This window comes from Limanda limanda, chromosome 4 (assembly GCF_963576545.1).
Source record: "Limanda limanda chromosome 4, fLimLim1.1, whole genome shotgun sequence".
In the NCBI taxonomy this organism is placed as follows: Eukaryota; Metazoa; Chordata; class Actinopteri; order Pleuronectiformes; family Pleuronectidae; genus Limanda; species Limanda limanda.
In genome coordinates, this window is record NC_083639.1 from 24898726 (window position 1) to 24922246 (window position 23521).

The window sequence follows — 23521 nt, forward strand, 5'->3', positions numbered from 1 at the left end:
ATAATAATAATAATAATAATAATAATAATAATAATAATAATCCTTACAATTTCAATAGGGTCTCACCAGACACCTTTGATGTCTGTGCTCGGGCCCTAAATAATAATAATAATAATAATAAATTTTCACCACTTTCTAACTTTCTGCAAATTTTGGTAAGAATTTGAGCATGGTAAAGCCCTCAAAAAGCCAATTAATTTGCCTGAATAATAATAATAATAATAAAAATTTTAGGGCTGCAAAGCAGCACTGGGTGGGCCCGAGCACATCCATTTTGAAGCGTTGCATGCTTTTTGTCTGAAAAAACAAAAATAACCAGTTCTGAGAGAGAGAGAGACGTAACCTTTGCAAGACATAAAGTTTCCTTTGATCTAGGAAGACTGAAATCAAAGGATTCATGGTCCATGTATGTCCGCGTTACAGAACATCGTGTTTTAATGGCGTGTAATCAAACTTTGACACCACGCCACGGTCACACCGTGTGATTAAAATAAAATCTGTCAGTCAGTTTTTATCTCCATCTTGTTGTGATGACACTCATCTCAATTTGAAGTTGATCCGATGAAAACCCTGGTACAAGTGTATCAAAGAAAAAATGTGGAATATGGCCAAAATGGCCACTAAATGCAAAATAGCAGGCTTCCTGTTGTGTTTTTCCAATTGCACCAAGAGACTTTTTTGTTTGTCTGGTCATGATACACCTGTATATCGATTTTTGTGAAGATAGGTCAATGGGAACACCTTCTGGGGGTCTCGGGGGGTCTCGGGGGGCACCGTTGAGCCATTTTGCGACGCCCATTGAAAATTCCTTCAGAATATGTAAATTTTCACCACTTTCTAACTTTCTGCAAATTTTGGTAAGAAGTTGAGCATGTTAAAGCCCTCAAAAAGCCATTTCATTTGCCTGAATAATAATAATAATAATAATAATAATAATAATAATAATAATAATAATAATAATAATAATAATAATAATAATAATAATAATAATAATAATAATAATCCTTACAATTTCAATAGGGTCTCACCAGACACCTTTGATGTCTGTGCTCGGGCCCTAATAAGACAATCAAACCTGATTTGACCACTGACACATAATCCTCAGTTAAACAGACACCACCACTGCTCAGTTTCTTTTCATAGATGTCTTGAAAATGAGATATTTCATCATTATTATCATCCTCCTAGAGTTGCAACTACAAATGAAGGGAACTAATTGTTTCATCAACAAAGGCACTGGAAAAGGAACACTGTGCTGAGCTTTACTCTTCTTGAAGCTGTGCCTAACAAAACACACCAGACGTCGCCAAGTAAATACTTATTTCAAACTTTTGTGAACAAAAAATCAAATACAACGAGACCCCTGGAACGCGTTCACATTGACCGATCTATTATGACCAGAAAAAACAAAAAGTCTCAAATGCCCAGTTCCGACTTCACGTCAAACGTAAACAAACATGTCTGACTGTGAGAAGCTGATTAATTTGTATCGTGAGGAGACAATTCAACTGTAGCCAGTGCAGCCTCCGTTCATACAGAAACAAAGAGGAGGAGGGCGATGACGCCATTACCTTTTTATTAGACTTTTATTCTTGGAAACACATTCAATACATAAAGGAGAACACACAGTCATTGAATCTCACGAACCAAGAAACCATTGTTTTAAAACAAAGATATTTAATCATATGAACTAGTTAAGAACACACATACAAACTGTGCAAGGAACACACTTCAACCTTAAAATGACATGAAGGACAATATGAAAAATAGAGAAATTATGTAGAAATAATATATATAGAGTTCCGGTGACGTCATGATCGAGGCAACAGCCTGATCCAGAAAGCTCCCGGAGAACTTGTAAAAAAACTAGCCAGAAAACATTACTACAACTTTGTTTCCCACCTAAAGCTAATCACAACAACAATCTGTGATGACCAGCGTTGGACGAGAGACAGGAAAGAGGAACAAAAAGGCTCCAAATCCCCCCAAGGAGCAACAAAGTCAAAGTGACTCAGGTGACGAAGAGACCATGGCAGCGGTGCTAGCCGAGTTGCGCACATTCAGGAAGGAGCAAACTGAGGCCTCTAAAAAAGCCCAAGACAAGTTAGACGTTACAGTCCAGGCGTTAGCAAGACTGGAAACTGCACTCGCTGGGTAACAGAAAGGACGACACAGCTCGAGCAACGAGTGACAGAATATGAACAAAGGCTTGGTGCAGCCGAAGACAAGACACAGCGACACGAAAGAGCCCTTCGCTACCTGCTACAATGAGATGCTAACCTGACAGCAAAATGTGTGGATCTGGAATCCAGAGCGAGACGCAACAATCTCCGCATATACGGAGTAACAGAAGAGAAAGAAAACAACGATATGCTGAGCTACATAAACAATCTCATCCGAACCTCACTGACATTACCAGAGGACCTGAATTTAAACATAGTGAGAGCACACCGATCTCTGACCATGAAACCGACAGACCCGGGGAGCTCCCCGAGGTCAGTGATCGTCAGATTCCTCGACTACAGAACTAAGGAATTGGTCATTCAGGAAGCATGGAAACATCGAGGAGGAGTGAAATATAACGGGCTGAAGATCTTTTTTGACCAAGACTACACGTCTGACATCCAGAAGAAACGTAAACAAGTAAGGGAGGTGATAAAGCAGCTCAAAGAAAAGAACATTAAAGCTCAATCACCGTTCCCTGCCAAGCTGAAAATTCACCTGAGATCCGGAACCAAGACCTTCATGACACTTTCAGATGCGGCACAAACACTTGCTGGGATCGGTATCCATGTCCACCTGGATGAACGGGAGGCGCTTCGGGCGGAACTTTTACGGACCTCAACATCAAACAGAGCGAACGTGATGACCGGTGCAGATCTGAGGAGCTTCCTCCACGGTGACGGCGAGGGAACAAGTGGAAACACGCAGGGCTGTGAGTAGACTTTGAGGGAAACGAAGACCCAGCTTACTTAGAAGGATTAATATGTTCTGGCTAGCTTTATCACAGAAAGCTCATTAACATTATTTAAAAAAAAAAAAAAGAAGTTCTCCTCCATCGAGGAGCTTTTTCTTTTTTTTGTTTCTTTACGCTCCATGTTAGCGAGCACTACGGGCTATAGCAAAGGTCTCGGACCTGCGTGTAACCTAGCTGCACTGTGTGCACACCCCCGGAGAGACATGTCACAACTCTCTGTCCATGTTGAGACTGATTTTATGTTTGTTAGATCAGTCGGGTTTGTGGGAGTCTACTTCTTCCTTGTTTTGATTTTGTGTTGTTGTTTTCCACAATGGTGGATATTACATGTGAATTTCATAAATGTGCAGTCACATAGGTTTTTTGTTTTTTTTAAATACGGGTACGTTTCTGGAAAATATTTGATAATTTTTAAAGACAGAATGAAGAGGTACTGTTATCCACATGGATAAATTGACCATAGTGAGTTACAATGTCCATGGACTAAACCATCCTATAAAAAGGAAAAAAATATTCAGTTAAAGAAAATGCAATGCTCAGTTGCAATGCTACAAGAAACTCACTTATCCGAGGAAGAACACAAAAAATGAAAGAGGGATTGGGTAAATTTAGTGTATAGTGCCTCAAATGGGAAAAAAAGAGGGGTGGCGATTCTAATTAGTAAAACTCTGGCCTTCAGTGTAGAGAAGGTGGTGCAGGATAAATCAGGAAGATATGTCATGGTGGTTGGAAGTGTCGGAGGAAATGAGATCTCCATTTTGAATGTATATGCTCCAAACGAACACGACCCAGGTTTCTTCAAAGAAATTGCGAACACCATTTCAGACAATTCAAAGGGTATGCTAGTAATTGGAGGGGACTTTAACACGGTGCAAGATGGGACCCAAAAGTCCAAAAACACTTACACTGAATAATTTCATTTCTGAACTGGGACTTGTGGACCCATGGAGAACTAAAAACCCTAAAGGGAGAGATTTCAGCTTTTTTTCTAATGTACACAACAGTTATTCAAGAATTGACTTCTTCTGTCTTCCTCAACAATAACTGTACAAAGTAATAGAATGTTACACTGAACCTATAACTCTGAGTGATCATGCCCCCATTATACTGAAAATAGACCTGGGCATGTACTCTTTTTTCAGATACTGGAGGTTGAATGTATCTCTTCTGAGCAACACAGAAATAGTGGAGGATTTGAGACAACAATTAAAAGAATACTTTGAGACAAATGATAATGGAGAAGTTAACCCGTCAATTTTATGGGAGGGAGCAAAAGCAGTCATAAGAGGGAAAATCATACAGATATCATCACAACTGAAGAGAAAGCGACTAGAGGAACAGTTGACCCTAGAAAACAAGATAAAACTCCTAGAAATACAACACCAGAATAATAGATCAAGTATTAATGCCACACAACTCAAGGAGGCAAGAAAATCACTGGATAAGCTTTTATCATACAAAGCGGAGGGAGCTCTACGATTCTCCAGACAGAAATTTTATGAGATGGGCAACAGAGCCAGCCGCCTCCTAGCTTTCCAACTTCGCAAAGCTCAGGCTAACCGAACTGTCTCTAAGGTAGTCCAAACAACAATGGCAAGAACAGTATCTCTTCCCAAAGAGGTGGCAGATGCATTTGCATCATTTTACCAAAATCTGTACAAAGAACCTAAATCACAAACAACAACAGATAATTCTAAAACCTTCCTAGCTAAGTTAAACCTCCCCGAATTGCCAGAAGATGTATCATTAAATATGGTAACACCAATATCAGAAATAGAAATAAGGGATGCAATAAAAAGATTGAAAAATAATAAATCCCCAGGAGTCGATGGATTCTCTGGAGAATTCTATAAATGCTTCATAAATGAGTTGGCGCCAGTGTTAATTTTGGCAGCTATTTTTGATTTAGTCTTAGTCTTAGTCTTTTGACGAAAATGCATATTAGTTTTATTCTAGTTTTAGTCATTTTTATCCTTCTTAGTTTTAGTCGACGAAAACAAATTACATTTTAGTCTAGTTTTAGTCGACGAAAACAAATTACATTTTAGTCTAGTTTTAGTCGACGAAAACAAATTACATTCTAGTCTAGTTTTAGTCACATTTAATAGCCACATTAAACTACATATCTTCCCTTCTCAGGTCCAGGGACCCCCTGTGTTGTGTCTACAACTGCGTACTAGTCTAGCTTGCAGTACTTAGGTTGTCCATTAGATGTCCCTCCTATAGGTCTATAGCAGGGGTCGGCAACCTTTACTATCAAAAGAGCCATTTTGCCCCCTCTTCCCCCAAATAAAATTTGTCTGGAGCCGCAAAACATATTTGATAACAAAGCTGATACAATTTTAAATAAAGTTATACTATACTAATCTGTAGATTATTGCATTTATGAAATTATAGAACAACAATAAAGAAAACTGTTGACATTTTATTTATTTTTACCTGTTACAACAAAGTGAAACACCAAATGCTTATGAAGAGGAGAAGAAAATACACAGGCAAGTGTAGGCCTACTTTGAAATAAATTAAACGCAGAACTATGTAGGGTTATTTGAGTCATCCCCATATTTGTGGGAAATGTATGAAATAAGAAGTACCCTATTTTGAAATAAATAAAAACAAATAGTTGCAGCCTATATATTTTAGTTGGCGTTGGCGAAATGTGAAAACAAAAAGTGAAAGCAGATCAGACCGGAGGAGGAAACTGAAGCTCGGTAGAAACCAACTGCAGCTTCTGCTCTGATCCAGAAGCTGCGGCGCTGGAGCCTCGGGACCGGTGCGCTGTCTGGCAACACATACACACACACAGACACACACACTCGCCGCTCCGGGTACTTCATGACGGCCTGATACGATTATGTTTTTAAAAATTGTTGTGACTTAGTCAACCTGCCACGTTTTCGTTTCGTCTCGTTAACGAAAATTAAAATAGATTTCGTCAGTTTTTATTTTCAAAGATCCATTTCGTTATGTCTTCGTCTCGTCTTAGTCATGGGAAAAGGGGCGTTAACGAATATTTTTCGTTATCGTTATCGTCAACGAAATTAACACTGGTTGGCGCCGATTTTAACCAGGGTGTTTAGATACGCTCTTTCCAAAAATGACTCCCCTGAGACATGGTCCCGGGCCATCATATCTGTTATTTATAAAGAAGGAAAGGATCCAACACACTGCGAAGGATATAGACCCATTAGCCTGATATGTAATGACCAGAAATTATTGTATTATAAGTATTTTAGCACAGAGAATCCAAAAACATATTACAACGCTGATTAACCCGGATCAAACAGGATTCATTCCCAGCAGACAGGGTGCTAATAATATAAGAAGAACCCTAAACATTATTACCTGTGCTAAGAAAAATAAGCAGACATCAATGCTCATAAGTTTTGACGCACAAAAAGCATTTGATACAGTGAATTGGGACTTCTTGTACAAAACACTATCTGCAATGGGATTTCACCCAGAGTTTGTAAACTGGGTCAGGGTCATATACAAAAACCCAAGGTCGTGTGTCAGAGTGAACGGATGCTGTTCTGAGTTCTTCGATCTGCAGAGGGGGGTGAGACAGGGAGACTGCCTCAGTCCCCTGCTCTTTGCTATAAATATTGAACCCTTGGCAGCAGCTATAAGACAAAATAAGGAAATAAATGGTATAAAGGACATGGGGAATAGAGAACATAAGATATCTCTCTTTGCAGATGATATCCTGACCTACATAAGTGATCCAGTCAAATCTGTTCCTGCGTTGATGGACACTTTAAAAGAGTATGGAGAGCTCTCTGGCTATCAGATCAACCAATCAAAATCAGAGGCAATGATGTTAGTTGGACAATGGCCTACACACCTAACAGGAAGACTTAATGCTCATTGGTCAGATGGATTTAGATACCTAGGAATTATCATTTCAACAGATTTATCAAACCTGTTTAAGGTCAACTATGGAAAATTGATGGGTCACATAAAAGCAGACCTAACAAGATGGGAAATCCCACCACTCTCTTTGATAGGAAGAATAGAAACAATAAGAATGAATGTTTTGCCAAGATTGCACTTTCTTTTTCAATCACTACCTATATATGTCCCTGCGACCACTTTTAATGCACTGAACAAAAGATTTTCCAAATTTATATGGCAAAGTAAACCACCCAGACTTAAACTTCAAAGACTACTATGCCCAAAAGACAACGGAGGCCTGAACCTGCCTGACCTGAAAAAATATTACTGGGCAGCCCAATTACGAGCGATGGTTGCTTGGGTATCTCAAGAAACAGACACTATATGGGTAGGAATGGAACAAAGTGAATGCCCAGACACATCACACTGGACTCATTCCCATTCCTGAATTCAGACCACCGTGGGAAGAATAAGATTACTAATATATGGATTAAAAACACTCTAAAAATATGGTCAGTTGTGAGGAAAAAATTAAAACTCCCCATGACTATATCCAGAGCTATGAGAATAGCAAGTAACTCAGAATTTCTTCCTGCTAGACTGGACAGGTGTTTTGAACGATGGAGAGAGATGGGAATAGTAGTATTGGACCAGTTGTTCGAGGTAGGTGTGCTGTAGTCATTTGAACAGCTTAAAGATAAATATGAGTTACCAACCCAAGACTTCTACAGATACTTACAAATAAGACATTATTTACATACACATCAAGAATGGGAAAAGCTCTGCTCACCACCATCCAAAATGGAACACTTCTTCATATCGGCAATACAAGGAACAGTGAAAGCAAAGTTCATATCACATTTATACAGGATACTGCAGGAAGAACTAAAGGAGAATAATTTGGATATTAAAGAAAAATGGGAACTAGAGATGAAAATAACAATTTCTGATTAACAATGGGAAAAATCATTCGAACAGGGACACAGAGTAACCAGTAGTCCTAACTGGAAGGAATTTGGATGGAAGCTTAAAATGAGATACTTCAGAACTCCACTTATAACATCCAAATGGAGCATCACATCAGCACAATGTTGGAGGGGTTGTGGCAAGGTGGGACACCACACACACATATTTTGGGAATGTCCAAAGCTATCAGAATACTGGAGAAAAATACAAAAGGAAATAAAAACTTGTTTATTTATAGACATACCATTAGAACCATCACACATCATTTTAGGGATACTGCCTGATAACCTTGAAGAAAATAGCCAGACAAAACTTCTGAGAGTCCTTCTTTTAATAGCAAATAAACTAATAACAGCCTCCTGGCTGAAGCCACAGCCCCCCACAATAACCCAATGGAGGGGTAGAATTCAAGATATGTACAGGATGGAATACTTGACTGCCCTATTACAACTGAAAACAGAGGTTTTTAAAAACAACTGGTCCCCAATTGCTCTACATTTCCATCTGATATGAGAAAAAAAATAAATATATATATATATATATTGCTTTTGTTTTCCCTTTGTTTCCCCTTTTAAGCAATGGACATATGCAGGTCATACTATTTCAGAATAATGTCTTGATGAAATGTTATGTGAAATTTATTGTGTCTGTGGACATTGTTAATCAGTAACTTGATTTTGATATATTTGGATCATGATGGCCTGGACCCGAGACATACATGGACAGTTAACCCCAGTAACCTAAGACTTGAACCCGTGATACCTAATTTCATGTTAAAAACTATGTACTGTATGACTGTATTTGACAAAAGGAAATAAAAAGAAGTTAAAAAAAAAAAAAAAAAGATATATAAACACAAATCTTTCGTGTTATTCAATTAGTTAATTTTCCTAGGGACATAAAAACTGTTAATACTCTATTTAAACAGTGAGCTATGAATATGTAACTATGAATATCTGCTGATGAAATCTAATAAATCTTTTGTTGCAAAGGTTGCAACTGAATCACTTCTCTCCTTTATGAATCCTCATGTCTCGTACAATAGGACTGAATCTTAAATCTTTCACCACACTCAGATCAACTAAACTGTTTCTCTCTGGTATGAATCCTCATATGTGTTTTTAGACTTTGCCTATGGCTAAATCTTTTACCACACTCAGAGCAACTAAATGCTTTCTCTCCTGTATGAATCCTCATATGTGTATTTAGACTGCCCCTTTGGTTAAATCTTTGACCACACTCAGAGCAACTAAACGGTTTCTCTCCTGTATGAATCCTCATATGTCTATTTAGATGGCCCCTTTGGTTAAATCTTTCACCACACTCAGAGCAACTAAATGCTTTCTCTCCTGTATGAATCCTCATATGTGTATTTAGACTTTGCCTATAGCCAAATCTTTTACCACACTCAGAGCAACTAAACGCTTTCTCTCCTGTATGAATCCTCATATGTTTATTTAGATTGCCCCTTTGGATAAATTTTTTACCACACTCAGAGCACCTAAACTGTTTCTCTCCTGTATGAATCCTCATATGTGTATTTAGATGGCCCCTTTGGTTAAATCTTTTACCACACTCAGAGCAATTAAACGATTTTTTTTCTGTCTTACATCCCACATCACTTAGAGGCTGTTTGATATTTCTTGTATTTAAACCAGTCTGAGTTTCCCTGGTCTCCAGCCAATTATCCTCACTCTCTTCAGTCTCAGAAGAGTCTTCAGTCTTGTCTTCAGGACCTTGTTGTAAACGTCCATCAGGACCTGAGTTCCTGGCTGGTTCTGGTCCTCCACAGTCCGCTCTGTTCTCCTTCGTCTCACTTGGATGAAGCTTTGACGATTTAAGTTTCTCTTCATCTTCTTCACTCTTCACAGCGACAGGAGTCAATGTGAACTTGATATCAGCCTCCTCCAGTCCTTGAAGCTGCTGTCCATCCTGATTGGTCCACGGTTCCTCCTGTTCTTCTTTAATGTAGGGGGGCTCTGGGTCCTCCTGGTCCACAAGGGGGCTCCACTGCTGCTCCTCAGGGGGAACCTCTTCTTTCTTCACCATCAGTTGCTGGATGTCTGCAGGACACACTGAAACACAAATACACATGTTTCCTGAAGTTTCCTGAAGTGTTTTGAAAACTTGTGTTGTGTCGTTTAATGTCGACTGTTGGGATTTTTGAACGATCACATTCAGGAAGAGAAGTTGTGGTCGTTTACAGTTGGTGTTACGACGCAGCTCGTAAAGGAAGCAGCATAAAACAAAAGGTTTCTGGTAAAAAAAGTTTTTAATTCACAGCAGCAGGTTTTCTGCACAGACTCGTTCACAACAGCATCAAATCCTCCTCATTATTCAGGTGAGAGGTGGAGCAGCCGGGTGCAGCAGACACAGACAGGAAGTGGAGGATTAACTCCGCTGCTAGAGCTGATGCTAGTTTTTTAAATACCGCCAGTCAATACACACCCAATCAACAAGGCCCGGTGTAATAGGCCATAGTATACCCCCCCGGCCGAACTATACCCGGGGTTAAAGGGGCCTAGGCTAGATTATACCCCGGGTATATTATGGCCTGGGCAAATTCATACCCCTCAGGCCAGATTATACCCCCATGATATCAGTCGTGTTGAATGATTTACACAAGAATTACTTAATTTTTCAACATTTTATTGGGGGTTCAGCTTTGTCAGGTAAATTAAGGGAGAAAGCTAACTAACTTAAATCTTAAAACTCTAAAACAAAGACTTTTATTACTTCAACCAGAAAAACTGATAACATCAAAACATCCACAAAGATCAAAACATCTCTCAGTAGTGTTACACATTAAAATAAAAGCACATACCCAAAAGATAATGCAATTGTTACATAATATAATAAAAGTTAATCAATATATATATATATATATATATATATAAAAAAAATGGTGTTAGAGGAATCAGCTATCCCATCTCACCTCATCAAACTCTACTCCTCTGCTTGCATTAAGCAGGGCTTATAAAAGGCAAGCTTCACCCCTGGCGCCTCCCCCCAAAAAAGAAAAATTCAAAACTTCTTAACAGTTCTACAGTAAAGTATTGCACCTTTATTTATCACAAGAACGAGAGCTAAGAAGAAATGCAAAGTGCAAACTTAAGAATCCGAACAAATGACAACTTAGCTAGCAAACAATAATAATTATAACAAGAAATAAAATAATATATGCAAGTTTGCTTTCAATTTAAATGATATATTGTATTATATGTTACACGTTTTAAATAATCAAAATAGAATATGCAAAATAAACAAACAAATAAATAGTATAAATTAACTTTGTCTCAATAACTATTTACATTCCACTCCATAGCATCACACTTCAAGGGTTACAGTGCAATCCTTCTGGCCTTCCTTGCTGCAAAGTCATCAATCAAAACATCGTTTTCAACAGTTTTAATTTAGAAAAACTCCTCTCGGCTGAAGCTACCGTTACTGGTAGCGTTGCTCTGATCCGCAGAGCAATACACAAGTCGGGATATATTTCTGTGAGCTGCTTTGCATGTATGAAAGAGTTGTCATGCTCTTTGATGACCAGTAAAGTAAAATGTCTAACTCCTTGGCCAGCTTATTTAGTTATTAAGCATTTTGGTGTATTTGGACAGCCTGACATGCTTTTTTCATTCCAAGATAGCTGTTGATTAGTTGAATCCGGTCTGATTAAACTCTCTAGCTTGCTACACCAATACTAACATTGTTATTATAACTCAAATTTCAACTTCATGACACCAGTGTTAATTTTGGTATCTATTTTAGATTTAGTATAGTCTTTAGGCGAAAATGCATATTAGTTTTAGTCACATTCAGTCATTTTTATCCTTCTTAGTTTTAGTCTAGTTTTAGTCGACGAAAACTCTACTTTAAGTCACTTTAATAATCCATCTTATAGCCACATTTAACCCCTTTCCTTCCCTTCTCAGGCCCCGGGACCCCCTGTGTTGTGTCTACAACTGCATAATAGTCTAGCTTGCAGTACTTCAATTGTGGATACAATTAGTCTCTGAGATATATACAGATCTCCTAGTATATGCCTACAGCTGAATTCCAATTAATGCAGTGTAAATTATCATTAAAATATAAGAGAATATCAAGCCTAGATTTTGAAGATTCAAATGCTTTGATAGCACAACACAACTACTATGCCTACCTGACCTTAGAGCTAAATCAACCACATATCCACCATGTATAGTTTTGCCCTGGACAGTTTATCCCCTGGGGTTTACTCTGGCCTGGAGGGGTATAGTTTGGCCTAGGGTGTTTTACACCCCGGGGTATAGTTTGGTTTAATTTGGGCGGGAGTTAATTTGGACTGTTACACAGGGACCCCCACCTGGCTTGGACTCTTAACCCGCACCCTGGCCTCAATTCTGTGTTACATTAACACATATAACAGTATATTGCATATTGCACATCCACATTTCTCTCCTGTTTTGCATTTTACTTTTTATTTAACCTTTCATATCTTGTATATAGCTGTTTTGCATTTTCTCTTTATTTAACTTTTTATATCTTGGATATTTTTTTTTATATACAGTTATTTCTTTCTTATGTGAAGTACTTATTGTGTTTTTATTCTTTATGTTAAATGTATGCACCTATTTACCAACGAAAATTCCAGGTAGGTGTAAACCTACTTGGCAATAAATCCTTTCTGATGATCCGCCCTCCACACGCCCACTTTCACCCATAAATGGTCAATGCAAAACACGGCGTGAATATTAAACGATGCTGCTGACCAATGGGTTTCCACCGTGAGTCCTGACAGAGTCACCGCATCAAGCGATGTGAAGAGGAAGTGAAACTTTCTGAGACTGACATCAAGGTGTTTGTTACCGAGGTGAACAGCGACTTTATGGGACAGCAGTGATGTCACTAATAAAGAAAATACAATGATACTCTACTGCTGCGGATAACACACTGTGTGAGATCAGAAATCGCGGAACCCTCGCTTCCTCCTCGTCCTTCGCATGCACACATCGAGCAGAACCCCGCATCGGTGTCACAGCAGTATTTTTTTATTTAAAGCCTCGGACCGATTCCCTCACATCAGTGGATCCTCACCTCCACTGGGATATTATTTGGAAAGTTTCTTCATTTCTTATAAGTAATCTCCAGTGCGCTCTGTGTGCGCCTGATGGCACAGTCCTGTTCACTGCAGTGAATTGATGATACGCACAGTGTTAGAAGATATTATTAAAACCTATTAATGACTCAGCTCCGTAACTACGCTGTTAAAACGAATCTGAACCTAATTTGCTTTAAGTTGTTTTATATTTTTTTAATTAAAAGGCTCGTGTGGAGCAGATACGTCGCCCGAGAAAAACTGTTGGTTTTAATGTAAATTATTAATTGGATCAATAATCTGCTGCAGTTCACCACCTCACGTCTGTGTCGCCGTTTTCCCGTCTCCAAAACGGTCGTAAGCATGGTTCTAAGTGTGCGTAGAAATACGCACATTTTCCTGTCAAGTTTGTTTTTATAAATCCCAACGTTTGCGTGATTAGTGGCGTACGCACGTTTCAGGCCCCGTTTTTTGCGTACGCAACGGTTATACATGAGACCCCTGTTGTGTTGGGGAGAGGGCCAGAGAAAATGACTGTGTCCAACATCATTTCTGCAAAAGCACCGACTCAACATTAACTTTAGTGACCTCCGACATGAGAAGTCGGGAGTCGTTGCCTTCGACGTGAATTACAGCTTCGGTTTGGATTCGATGTCTCCGGCTCTGGTCCCTGGGATGCAGCTGACTGTGGTCGCTGGAGAGTCTGTTTGAACCGTGAGCTGGTGGCTCTTTAATCGTGGCCTCTTTAAGGGTAGCACTGTTCCCCCTCCGGACCGTCACCCAGCCGCCCAGGGCTCCCGGCTGCACGGGGCAGGTCGAGGGACTGCTAGCTGAAGCTAAGCTACGTGCTAAGCTACGTGCTAAGCTAGGTGGCTAGCGGGGGCTAGCACTGCATTTATTACATGTAGCACTACTGTTAATGGAGGCGGAGGAGTCAGTAAACATGAGACACTCGGAGCAAGAGGGAGAGAGAGAAGCCATCGCTGCTGTATCAGCCTGTTAGACTACGAGGCTGAGCTCACACAGAACACAGAGTCACGAAGCACCAGAGAGGAGGGGCTGGGATGTGTGGCTGTTTAACTACAGACCGGTGATTGTAGCCGGAGTGATGCAGAGAAACAGCTGTTAGCAGAGGAGCTAGTTCAGAGAGCGTCACCAGCATAGATAGATATAGATATATATGATGCTAGCTAACGTTAGCCTGTTAGCGGTTCCTCTAGGGACTGACCTGCTCTGTGCAGCCGGACTTCGGGCTGCATCACGGCATCGAGCAGCCTCCTCTGGCGGCAGATCTCCAGCTCTGTCCGCTCCACTCGCTCCTCGTACCCAGCCACGGTTTCCTCAAGCCCCGCAAGGATCTGCTCCTCCGCCGCCGCGAGCCGCTCGGTGAGCATCGCTCTCAGCTCCGGGACTCGAGCCTTTCCTCCTCCTTCCTCCACCTGCAGCAGGAAGTCTTCAGCGGCAGCGCGGATCCGCTCATGTACCGACTCCCGCAGCAGCTGCATGGCGGACATGTTGCTCCTTCCTCCTCACGCTGAGTCTCTGAGGGGACAAAGAGACAAAGACAGGAAACAGAGACTCCGAGCTCCGAGCCAGCAGCGACCCCTGCTGGACTAGAGGACGAGGAGGAAACGAAAGTACTATCACTGCACAGTAGAAATACTCTGTTGCAAGTAAACAAGTACTAAAGTATAAGCAACAAAATAAACTTAACCAATAGTGGAAGAAGAACTCGGATCATGCACTGAGGTAAAAGTACCAAGACAGTAGAGCAATATTCCATTACAAGTAAAAGACATTGAAGTAGAAATACTCAATAATTAAAATAAACCATCTCCGACAGTAAAACCAAAAATCAACGACAATTTCTAGGACTGAAAAGCAGCACTGAACGGCCTGAGCACATAAACGCTTCACTTCCTGCGTCCGTCACGTGATGTCGATTCTTCTCTGCTAATTGCTCAGTTCGGTCAACACTATCAATTGCACATCACACTGGGAAAACTTTGTGTAAATTGGATGATAGTTGTAAAACAAAGCCCTTTTGCTGTTGCCAGTAGGTGGCGCCATCAGTATTATTACATACAGACTAATAGATCTGTTCAAGTAGGGGCTCTGATGTAACGTGAGCAATTTGTTTCAATTGGACAATGTTACAGCAACTTCATTTTCACACTGATCAGTAAGTGGCGCTTTGACCCATAGGAAATATTGACACATAGAGCTGTTCCGACTTGGACTCTGATCATGACACAGAAGTTTGGTGGTGATAAGACAATGCACAGTGGAGTTATGACAACATCGTCTCTGTTGGTGAAGGATGAACCTTCGTCGTACCTCAATGTTGACACGGTTTGAGGAAATGTTCCAATTCTGAGAGAGAGAGAGAGAGTGAGAGAGAGCGAGACGTCACCTTTGCAAGACATAAAGATTTCTTTAATCTATTACCACTGTCACTGCAGGAGTGAAGTTGTTTGTTGACGGCTCAGCATCACAGGAATCATGGTCCATGTATGTCCGAGATACAGAACATCGTGTTTTGATGGCGTGTAATCAAACTTTGACGGCACGCCACGGTCACACTGTGTGACGAAAAATCGATCTTTGAGTTAGTTTGTATTTCAATCTTGTTGAGATGACACTCATCTCAATTTGAAGTTGATCTGATGTAAGCCCTGGGACAAGTACTTCAAAGTAAACATGTGGAATATGGCCAAAATGGGCACTAAATGCAAATGCCACTTCAATTTTCTACACATTTTGAGCATGTTAAAGCCCTCAAAAAGCCGATTCATTTGCCTGAAGAAAAGAAAATGATTACAATTTCAATAGGGCCTGCCACTGTCTCCTACTGTTCGGTGCTCGGGCCCTAAAAAGAAGATGACCTCGTAGTTACTAAGCACATATAATCAAGCACTGCATATATATAGACTAACACCACTACTCCACATGACGATAGCTTGGAGATTCAAGTAACAATTGTTTAGTGGAATTGGAGAAAAGGTTAAAAGTTGTGATGTTCCTTAATTCTTTGGGTTCAATGTTCGGGGAACGTGCAGCTTAAGAAGAAAAGCGATATAGGTACTTTTTAATATGGTATTGTACAATCCCACCTGACAGTAGCTTCAGACGAATTTTGATTTGGTTCAATAAACTATGTTAAAGACAAAGGATATATTCATGTAGTATAATAATATCAATCAATCAAAATCAATCAAATTTTATTTGTATATCCCACATTCACAAATAACAATTCGTCTCATAGGGCTTTAACATGGTGTGACATCCTCTGTCCTTAACCCTCAACAAGACTAAGGAAAAACTACTAAAACCCTTTTAACAGGTAAAAATATGTAGAAACCTCAGAGAGAGCCACATGTGAGGGATCCCTCTCCCAGGACGGACTGAAGTGCAATAGATGTCAAGTATATAGGAAAACATAATCGTGATTAAAGTTTTTTAAACGTTTTTTAGCAGCATCGATGAGGGTAAACATTTTTGAAGGATAGCTTCAATAATATATGTCAAGTAGTCCTGCTGCAATCATAGTCTCATCATAGAGTATTTAAATGTGATGCTATTTCATACTCTTTACAGTGTGTTAAAGTAACAAGTATTTTGCCAGATACTGTAAAGACAGGAGATCTAGAGCACTTATTTTTTTCTTTTTTAAATCACAGTACAAAACTGGGGCTAACATCTATTACGGGACCTACGGTACTGTCCAGCTGGCGTCTTGACGTCACAGGCAGGCCGGTGACGCGGCACGCAGCAGCGGTCTCAGTGGGTGTCCATTGTTTGAGGGCTTCAGTCGGAGGAAGGTGAGCAAACCCGAGTCAAACCCGAGTCAAACCCGAGTCACTGTCAAACTATTCCTTGTTACTTTGTGGTGTTCGCGGTAGAATTATATCAAGTTCCCTCGCGTATGATTCACCCGGAAGGATAAAGAAGAAACCCCGTCCGGTTAGACGCTGGGCTAACGGGCAAGCTAACAATGCTAAGGCTAGCACACAGGCTACGTGTATGTAACCGGCTGCGGTAGTTCGAGTCCAGGTGGTTGTTGTTGGTTTTATTCCCTTTTTTTTTATTAGAAATGTCACAACTGTTGTGGATGTTGAGTCGAGTTGTGAAATTGCTTCATGGGGTTTTCCCTATCGTTTGGCATGTAGCTGCTAGCTGTTAGCTTAGCATGCTATCTCTCTCTCTCTCTGTTCGTGTTGTTGTTGTTGTTGTAGCGGAGTTTAAACTGTCACTGAACAAAAGAAACCACACAACAAAGAAACGTGTCCGTCAGCAGAGGGATTGTTTAGCCAGTTCGGGCTTTGAAAAGACTCAGCGTGGAACCATCCGAGCCGGGCAAACACGGAGGCTAACCAACGGTCGGTCAGCCGTTGGTTAGCTAGTGTTGTTGAAGCTTATCCGGTAACGAAAAGCAGCACTTATAAGGTAAATAACAACAACAACAAGTACCTGTGAACACGGCGCGTCTCATCTCCAGCTCGAGGGAATCGAGTTCTGTAACAGTTCAGTCGAAGCTGGAAAACAACTCATCGACGAACTAGTGAGATTAGATACGACTTGTGTAATGTTATGACAGTGTTATTACATATATGTACGTTCCTCTGCTATTTTTACACTGTTGATCATAAAATGGCGGGTTGTTACTCTCTCACTTTACTTCACTACAGATGTACATAAACATTGTGAACATTCACCCGGAAGGATAAAGAAACATATATATTCTTACACTCATAGTATATTATATTATCTATTGTATAGACAAATACTTATATTTATACCTGTACTATATATCATATATTATATCATACTCTGTATATTTTTTGTATATATAAGTCTATATACACATATTTATACATGTGTACATGTTATGTTATAATTATTATTATTATTATTATATTACTATTATTATTATATATACTGTTGCTGCCATTATTACTATATACTGCTATTATATTGGTATGATTACTATCATATATAAATATATATTATGTTATATTATATACTATATATACTGTACTATTTTTATATACTGTCTAACAATAACATTAACATTACCATCATATCATCAGTACTATTACCATCATCTTGCCACTGCACCTTATCTACCTATTTATCTTGTGTTTCTGTTTTTTATTCTTTCTACCTCAATATTTTTTATTTTATTCTATTGTATTGTATTTTATTGTATTCAAATATACCGGCTGCTATGACGACTTAATTTCCCTTCGGGGATGAATAAAGTACTATATCTATCTATCTATCTATCTATCTATCTATCTATCTATCTATCTATCTATCTATCTATCTATCTATCTATCTATCTATCTATCTATCTATCTTATCTATCTTATCTATCTATCTAAACCCTGTCTGGTTAGACGCTGGGCTAACGGGCAAGCTAGCAATGCTAGGGCTAGCACACAGGCCACGATCCTGCAGTTGCATCAGCCCCAGACTCCCAAATCAACAAAGGGACTCTGGTGCATCAGTGATGTTTTCCTCCACCTGTCACTTGAAGTCAATTCCCGTGTTCCCCTCGCAGGCAGGATGTTGAGGCTTCGCTGTAAGACCAAAAATGGGAGCCACCTCATGCAGGGCTTGACCCAGCAGTCCTGCGTCCAGGAGCTGAAGAGGAAGGTGGAGGAGCTGACGGGGATCCCCTGTGACCTGCAGAAGATCATGGTGGGCTACCCGCCGGCCAGCCTGGACCTCCGGAACGGAGACGCCCACCTCAAGGATTTCCCCATCAAATCAGGTGCGTTGACAGACATCACAACTAAATGGGACAACCCCACACCATTTATTGCAGATATGGTTATATTATTGCTTTAATTACATTGTTTGAATGTTTTTTCAGGGACATATTGACAGTTTAGTGACTGAAATAAGGTTTAAGGAGGTGACCCGTTGAAATCACAACTACAAAGTTTCAAATTTCAACGTGTCACAATGTTTTTATCTTTAGTTTGTCTCACAGTCTCTTTTTTTAATCCTTTGTAAAGTGTTTAGGCGTTTCCTTGAAAAGCGCTATACAAATAAATGTATTATTAGAGATTGAACTCTCAAAAGAACATTCAAATAAATGATTAGTTGGGTGGACCTTATCTCAGCCCGTGTACATGCACCTTATGTCGACTCTTTGAGATTGTAAATATATATGCGAAAGGTTCATGTGAATAGTTATAACCCCGGTTATGCTCGTCCACCAAAGTGTGAGCAGGCTGAACTGTGTTGTGTGACTGATGTGTCATCGTCTACAGGTGACACGCTCATTGTTGAGGAAGAAAAAAACAAGCCAAAGCCTCAGGATCATCCCACTGTGACTAAAGTGCCGCGCCTGGAAGCCTCCCCCGTGCTGGCACGCCGCGTGGTCCCGGCCGACAACTCCTGCCTCTTCACCAGCGTGTTTTATGTGGTGGAAGGAGGCGTGTACGACGCCGTGTGTGCTCCTGAGATGCGGAGCCTCATCTCCCAGATCGTGTCCAGCGACCCCACAGCGTACTGCGAAGCGGTGCTGGGGAAGACCAACGAGGACTACTGCACCTGGATAAGCCGCGACGACACCTGGGGGGGCGCCATCGAGGTGTCCATCCTGTCCAAGTTTTACCAGGTCGAGATCTGCGTGGTGGACACCCAGACGGTCCGAGTGGATCGCTTCGGGGAGGACGCCGGTTACCGCAAACGCGTGCTGCTCATCTACGACGGCATCCACTACGACCCGCTGCAGAAGGAAACCCCCGGCTCCGACGTCCCACCCCAGACTATCTTCTCCACCACGGACGACGTAATTCTGGCCCTGGCCCTGGAGCTGGCAGACGAGGCTCGGCGCAAGCGGCAGTTCACGGACGTAAACCGCTTTGCGCTGCGCTGCATGGTGTGCCAGACCGGCCTGGTGGGACAGAAGGAAGCTCGCGAGCACGCCAAGGAAACAGGCCACACCAACTTTGGGGAGGTGTGATTTTTATTTTGTCCCCCCCCCCCCCGCCCCCCTTTTCACTAAATAGAACCACCACCAAACCCGTGCCCCATGTCTGGCAGCTGTGTCAGTCCGTGTCTGTCTGCTTGTGTGATCCTCTACCTCACATTGCCCAGCGACATCCACCGAGAATCTGCAGACACTGTGTTTCAGCCTCTAACCCGTTCAGTATTATATACTTTTCAAACTGCCGTCAGTTCTCGAAAGTCAGAAGAAACACTACTGCAGCGCTCCGGTGTCAACAAACCATCACAGTCATCTGTTTTACGGATGGTTTTCAAATCGATGTAACTGGGTCCAGGAAAATATGCAAACAATTCTTAGGATTTGATTTAATCCGTTTAGATCACTCGATGTTTCCGGGCTGTGTTGAAACGCACCAAACACTTAAATGTGACTGAATTAATACAACCACTGAGAATTCTTTGTGCTATTACGTGGTTCTACTCACTGTTGTCTTAACCGCAGAACACTATGTTTGACTGTTATACATGATGTTGGTTATGGAGCAATTTGTTTTTTATTTCTTTGGACAGTCGGACACTAAGACGGAGTCGTGGATTGAGGTTTTGAAATGTCATGATCCCAAATGTATTACTTTTTTTCGGACTTTTCTCCGTGTTTTATTAAGTTGCAACACCATTTATAAGTGAACTTAAATTAAATACAAATAATTTAAAAAAGGATGGTGCTGAAAGCTAAACATTTTACAAACTCTGTAGGGCTTTGCTTTCCTCCATCGGTACGGCAGATTTTTTTTTTTTCAGGAGTGTAGATTTTTTTAAAGGGTGTAATTTTCCGGGTGTCATGCTATAAGAGTTAATCTTTTTAGACAGTGTTTTGTTTTATATTGCAGCATATTTTTGAGAAAGCTGTGCAGTGTATTTCAGAACACAAGTCATGGTGAGAGGGTGGTGTATTTTATAAACAGTGTGTAACTGCGTTCGGGTGCTCGGTGGAAGGTCCAACGTCCCGGGATGTGAATTCCTTTTCCTGACTTTGGGGTCTTTGTATGCTTTGAAGACGAAATGTATGGAAACAAAACATTTGACACATAAACGAAATGTTTTTATGCATTTACAGCATTTAAACAACACATTGACACATCATTCCAATATCAATCAGATATGACAGGCATATAAATCCTTGAAAACGTTTGCATCGTTAGTCGCATGCAACGTTAGAATCTACTATTAAGAACTGATTGTAAAACTACTTTAATTGGTTAATGACTGTCCGAGTTCTGACTTCAGATCCTCTTCACGTTAATACTTTTTCCAGATTTCCCCGACACCACATGAAGGCACAACTAACGGCGCTGTGTGGGAGAAATCCTACTCAACCCTACAACGTTTACTGTCCGCACATTACTCCCTCGTCACCTTCGTTAAACATGAACCTCTTCGGCTGTTTCCTCTCACGTTTGCAGCCTGAGAACAACTCGGTTTGTTGTGAATGTTTGAGAACTGCGAGTAAAGATTTGGGTTTTATTTTGTAAAACTTTAGATTCTCACGCTGGTCCACTGTATGTTCTCAGCTAAAGTCAGGCATGATAAACTCAGCGGATTCCCTTCACCGGCTGCCTGTAAGGAGGAAGCTCGCTCTTATTTATGTTACACATCGGGTCTGAAACTTTTGATTGGAGTTTGATGTTTGTGGGATTTCCTTTTTCTTGACGCTCTGTTTGTTGTGCAGAAGCAGTATTTCTATGCTACACATCTGTGATTTTGGTACTGAGTTGTTGCCAGAAAAATATTTTTCACAATTGAGGACTGGATTTAGACTTTAACTTAGTAAATTCTTTCTTGTTTTCAGTCATGACTTATGCTAAACTCAACTACAGGCAAAACTGTCACTTATTTCTTTGTTTGAATGTGAATTATGATATTTTTCCCCCCTCATCTGTTACCTTAGTTTCTTTTTATTTCAGCAGTAATGGATTGATCAGCTTGAATTTAAGTGAAACTATGAAATGGCTTTGTTGTCTTTTGTCATAACCAAGTTCTCATGAATGTTGCACACGAAGCACTACAGAACAACTGGAGTTACTTGATTTTTGTCCGTGTTGTGTCACAATTAAAACTTATAGCCTCTCGTGTCGTGTACAAGTATTTTTGTATCGAGCTGTTAAAACCTTTTTTTTTAAAGTTCACTAAGGGCTCCATTATAAATTCTGTTAATTTAGCCATTTTATTGTAACGTGACAATAACGCTCCACAGTTCTCATATCTAAATAAATATAAAACCATTATAAAAAACTAAAAGGTAAAATAATCCCAAACAATGTGTGTGTGTATATATAACTGTCTCTATAACTCAGATTTGATGATCCACTGGAGATCAACCCCAGTTGTCTAAACATCACTGATCCTGTGCTATCGTACTGGGATTAAACTACATGTTATTTTAAGAAACATCTCCTTTTTCCTAATAGGATCTAATGGTTGTTCTCTCACTGACTGACTGGAGCAGCTCCCACTGCTACTGTGAAGTAAGCTTGGAGACATTTGAGTTCTCCAATAAACAGATTTTGTTATTTGCTTTTTGTAGGTTCTCAAATGTGTAATACTTATTTTATACTTACCTCTGTAATTATTTTGGTAGAAGTAGGTATTTTCTTAGTTGTATACAAAGAATACGTGTGAATAACTAATGGATCAATCGAGTTGAAGCTTTGTTCAAAGAGTAACGAAAATACAGATACTACCAGAGTAATAATAGCAATTTAATAGTAAAAGTAACAAATTAACTTTTCCTGATGATATGATTATTAATTATTGATAAATATTAGAGTAACACCACTGAGACTTCGCCGTCACTCTCACTCAGCGGAGATTAACAGATTATTAACAGGTGTGGTTGCCATGACGACGGGGGCTTGTGCGTCTTAGGGGAAACGCTGCTCCGTGACTGGCTGAGAGCTGCGTGTCCTTCATGCAGGTGTCTGCTGCTCTTCACTCACACGGGAGACGACAGAGGAACTCACTCATGCAGCGAGAGGAAAACCACAAGGTACGTTTCACACGAGAACTATTATTTAGTATTAAGAAGTTTAGTAAGTCAACTTTTCTTCTGGTATCAATGTTGGCTCAAGGTGGTTTAATAAAACTAAAATATAAGATAGATGATGATGATTGAATTTTCTTCTTTGGTACCCTGTTTACATTTTTTTTATAATTGCATGACTTCATATTTGTGTGTACTGTCGTTATAGCTAATGTAATTTACTCACATGTACATATTTTGCAGAATAGTTTCAGGATTTCATTAATTTATTTACAATCATTATTAGTTAGTTCGCTACTATAATTACAATGAAGAATTGAAGGTGAAAACAATTATAATAAATTGGAAGATTAAGGTCAAAATATAAGAATAAAGATGTCACAGATGAGAAAAGAGTAAAAATTACTCTTAAATGATTATGGAATGTATAACTGCGTCTTTTGATCTGAGGGAATTTGGTATTTTTGTGTAAATACTTACATTAGGGCCGATAATGTCTAGACTATAGAAAAATCGATGGAAGTAATAACATAACAAGTGATGATTAAAATGACTAATAGTTTCTCCAGAAGAAGCCGAGGGTTGAAGGCTATGAACTCACCGCACA

At 40.1% G+C, this 23521-nt stretch overlaps 2 protein-coding genes across 2 annotated transcripts in view; one reads left to right on the plus strand and one right to left on the minus strand.

Annotated features, from left to right (window-relative positions):
* The window catches only part of LOC133000064 (gastrula zinc finger protein XlCGF57.1-like), a gene marked incomplete at its 5' end in the record, with an annotated part of 29911 nt that extends 20487 nt beyond the window's left edge, over positions 1 to 9424 (minus strand). Inside the window, one exon of the mRNA XM_061069930.1 lies at positions 8970 to 9424. Coding sequence (XP_060925913.1) covers positions 8970 to 9424 — 455 coding nt within the window. The remainder of the gene's footprint in view (positions 1 to 8969) is intronic.
* A 7240-nt stretch (positions 9425 to 16664) lies between these two features.
* Positions 16665 to 19904, plus strand: yod1 (YOD1 deubiquitinase). Its single transcript, XM_061069554.1, has 3 exons — positions 16665 to 16732; positions 18475 to 18687; positions 19193 to 19904. Exons 2-3 carry the CDS (start codon positions 18480 to 18482, stop codon positions 19888 to 19890), a joined length of 906 nt encoding a protein of 301 aa, XP_060925537.1. The 5' UTR covers positions 16665 to 16732; positions 18475 to 18479; the 3' UTR covers positions 19891 to 19904.
* Positions 19905 to 23521: the final 3617 nt, after the last annotated feature.

Excerpts from the sequence above, each read along its gene's own strand:
- yod1 (XM_061069554.1), top strand. The coding sequence starts at position 18,480 with ATGTTGAGGCTTCGCTGTAAGACCAAAAATGGGAGCCACCTCATGCAG. Across the intron at positions 18,688-19,192 it reads GGATTTCCCCATCAAATCAG|GTGACACGCTCATTGTTGAG; the intron begins GTGCGTTGACAG and ends CATCGTCTACAG.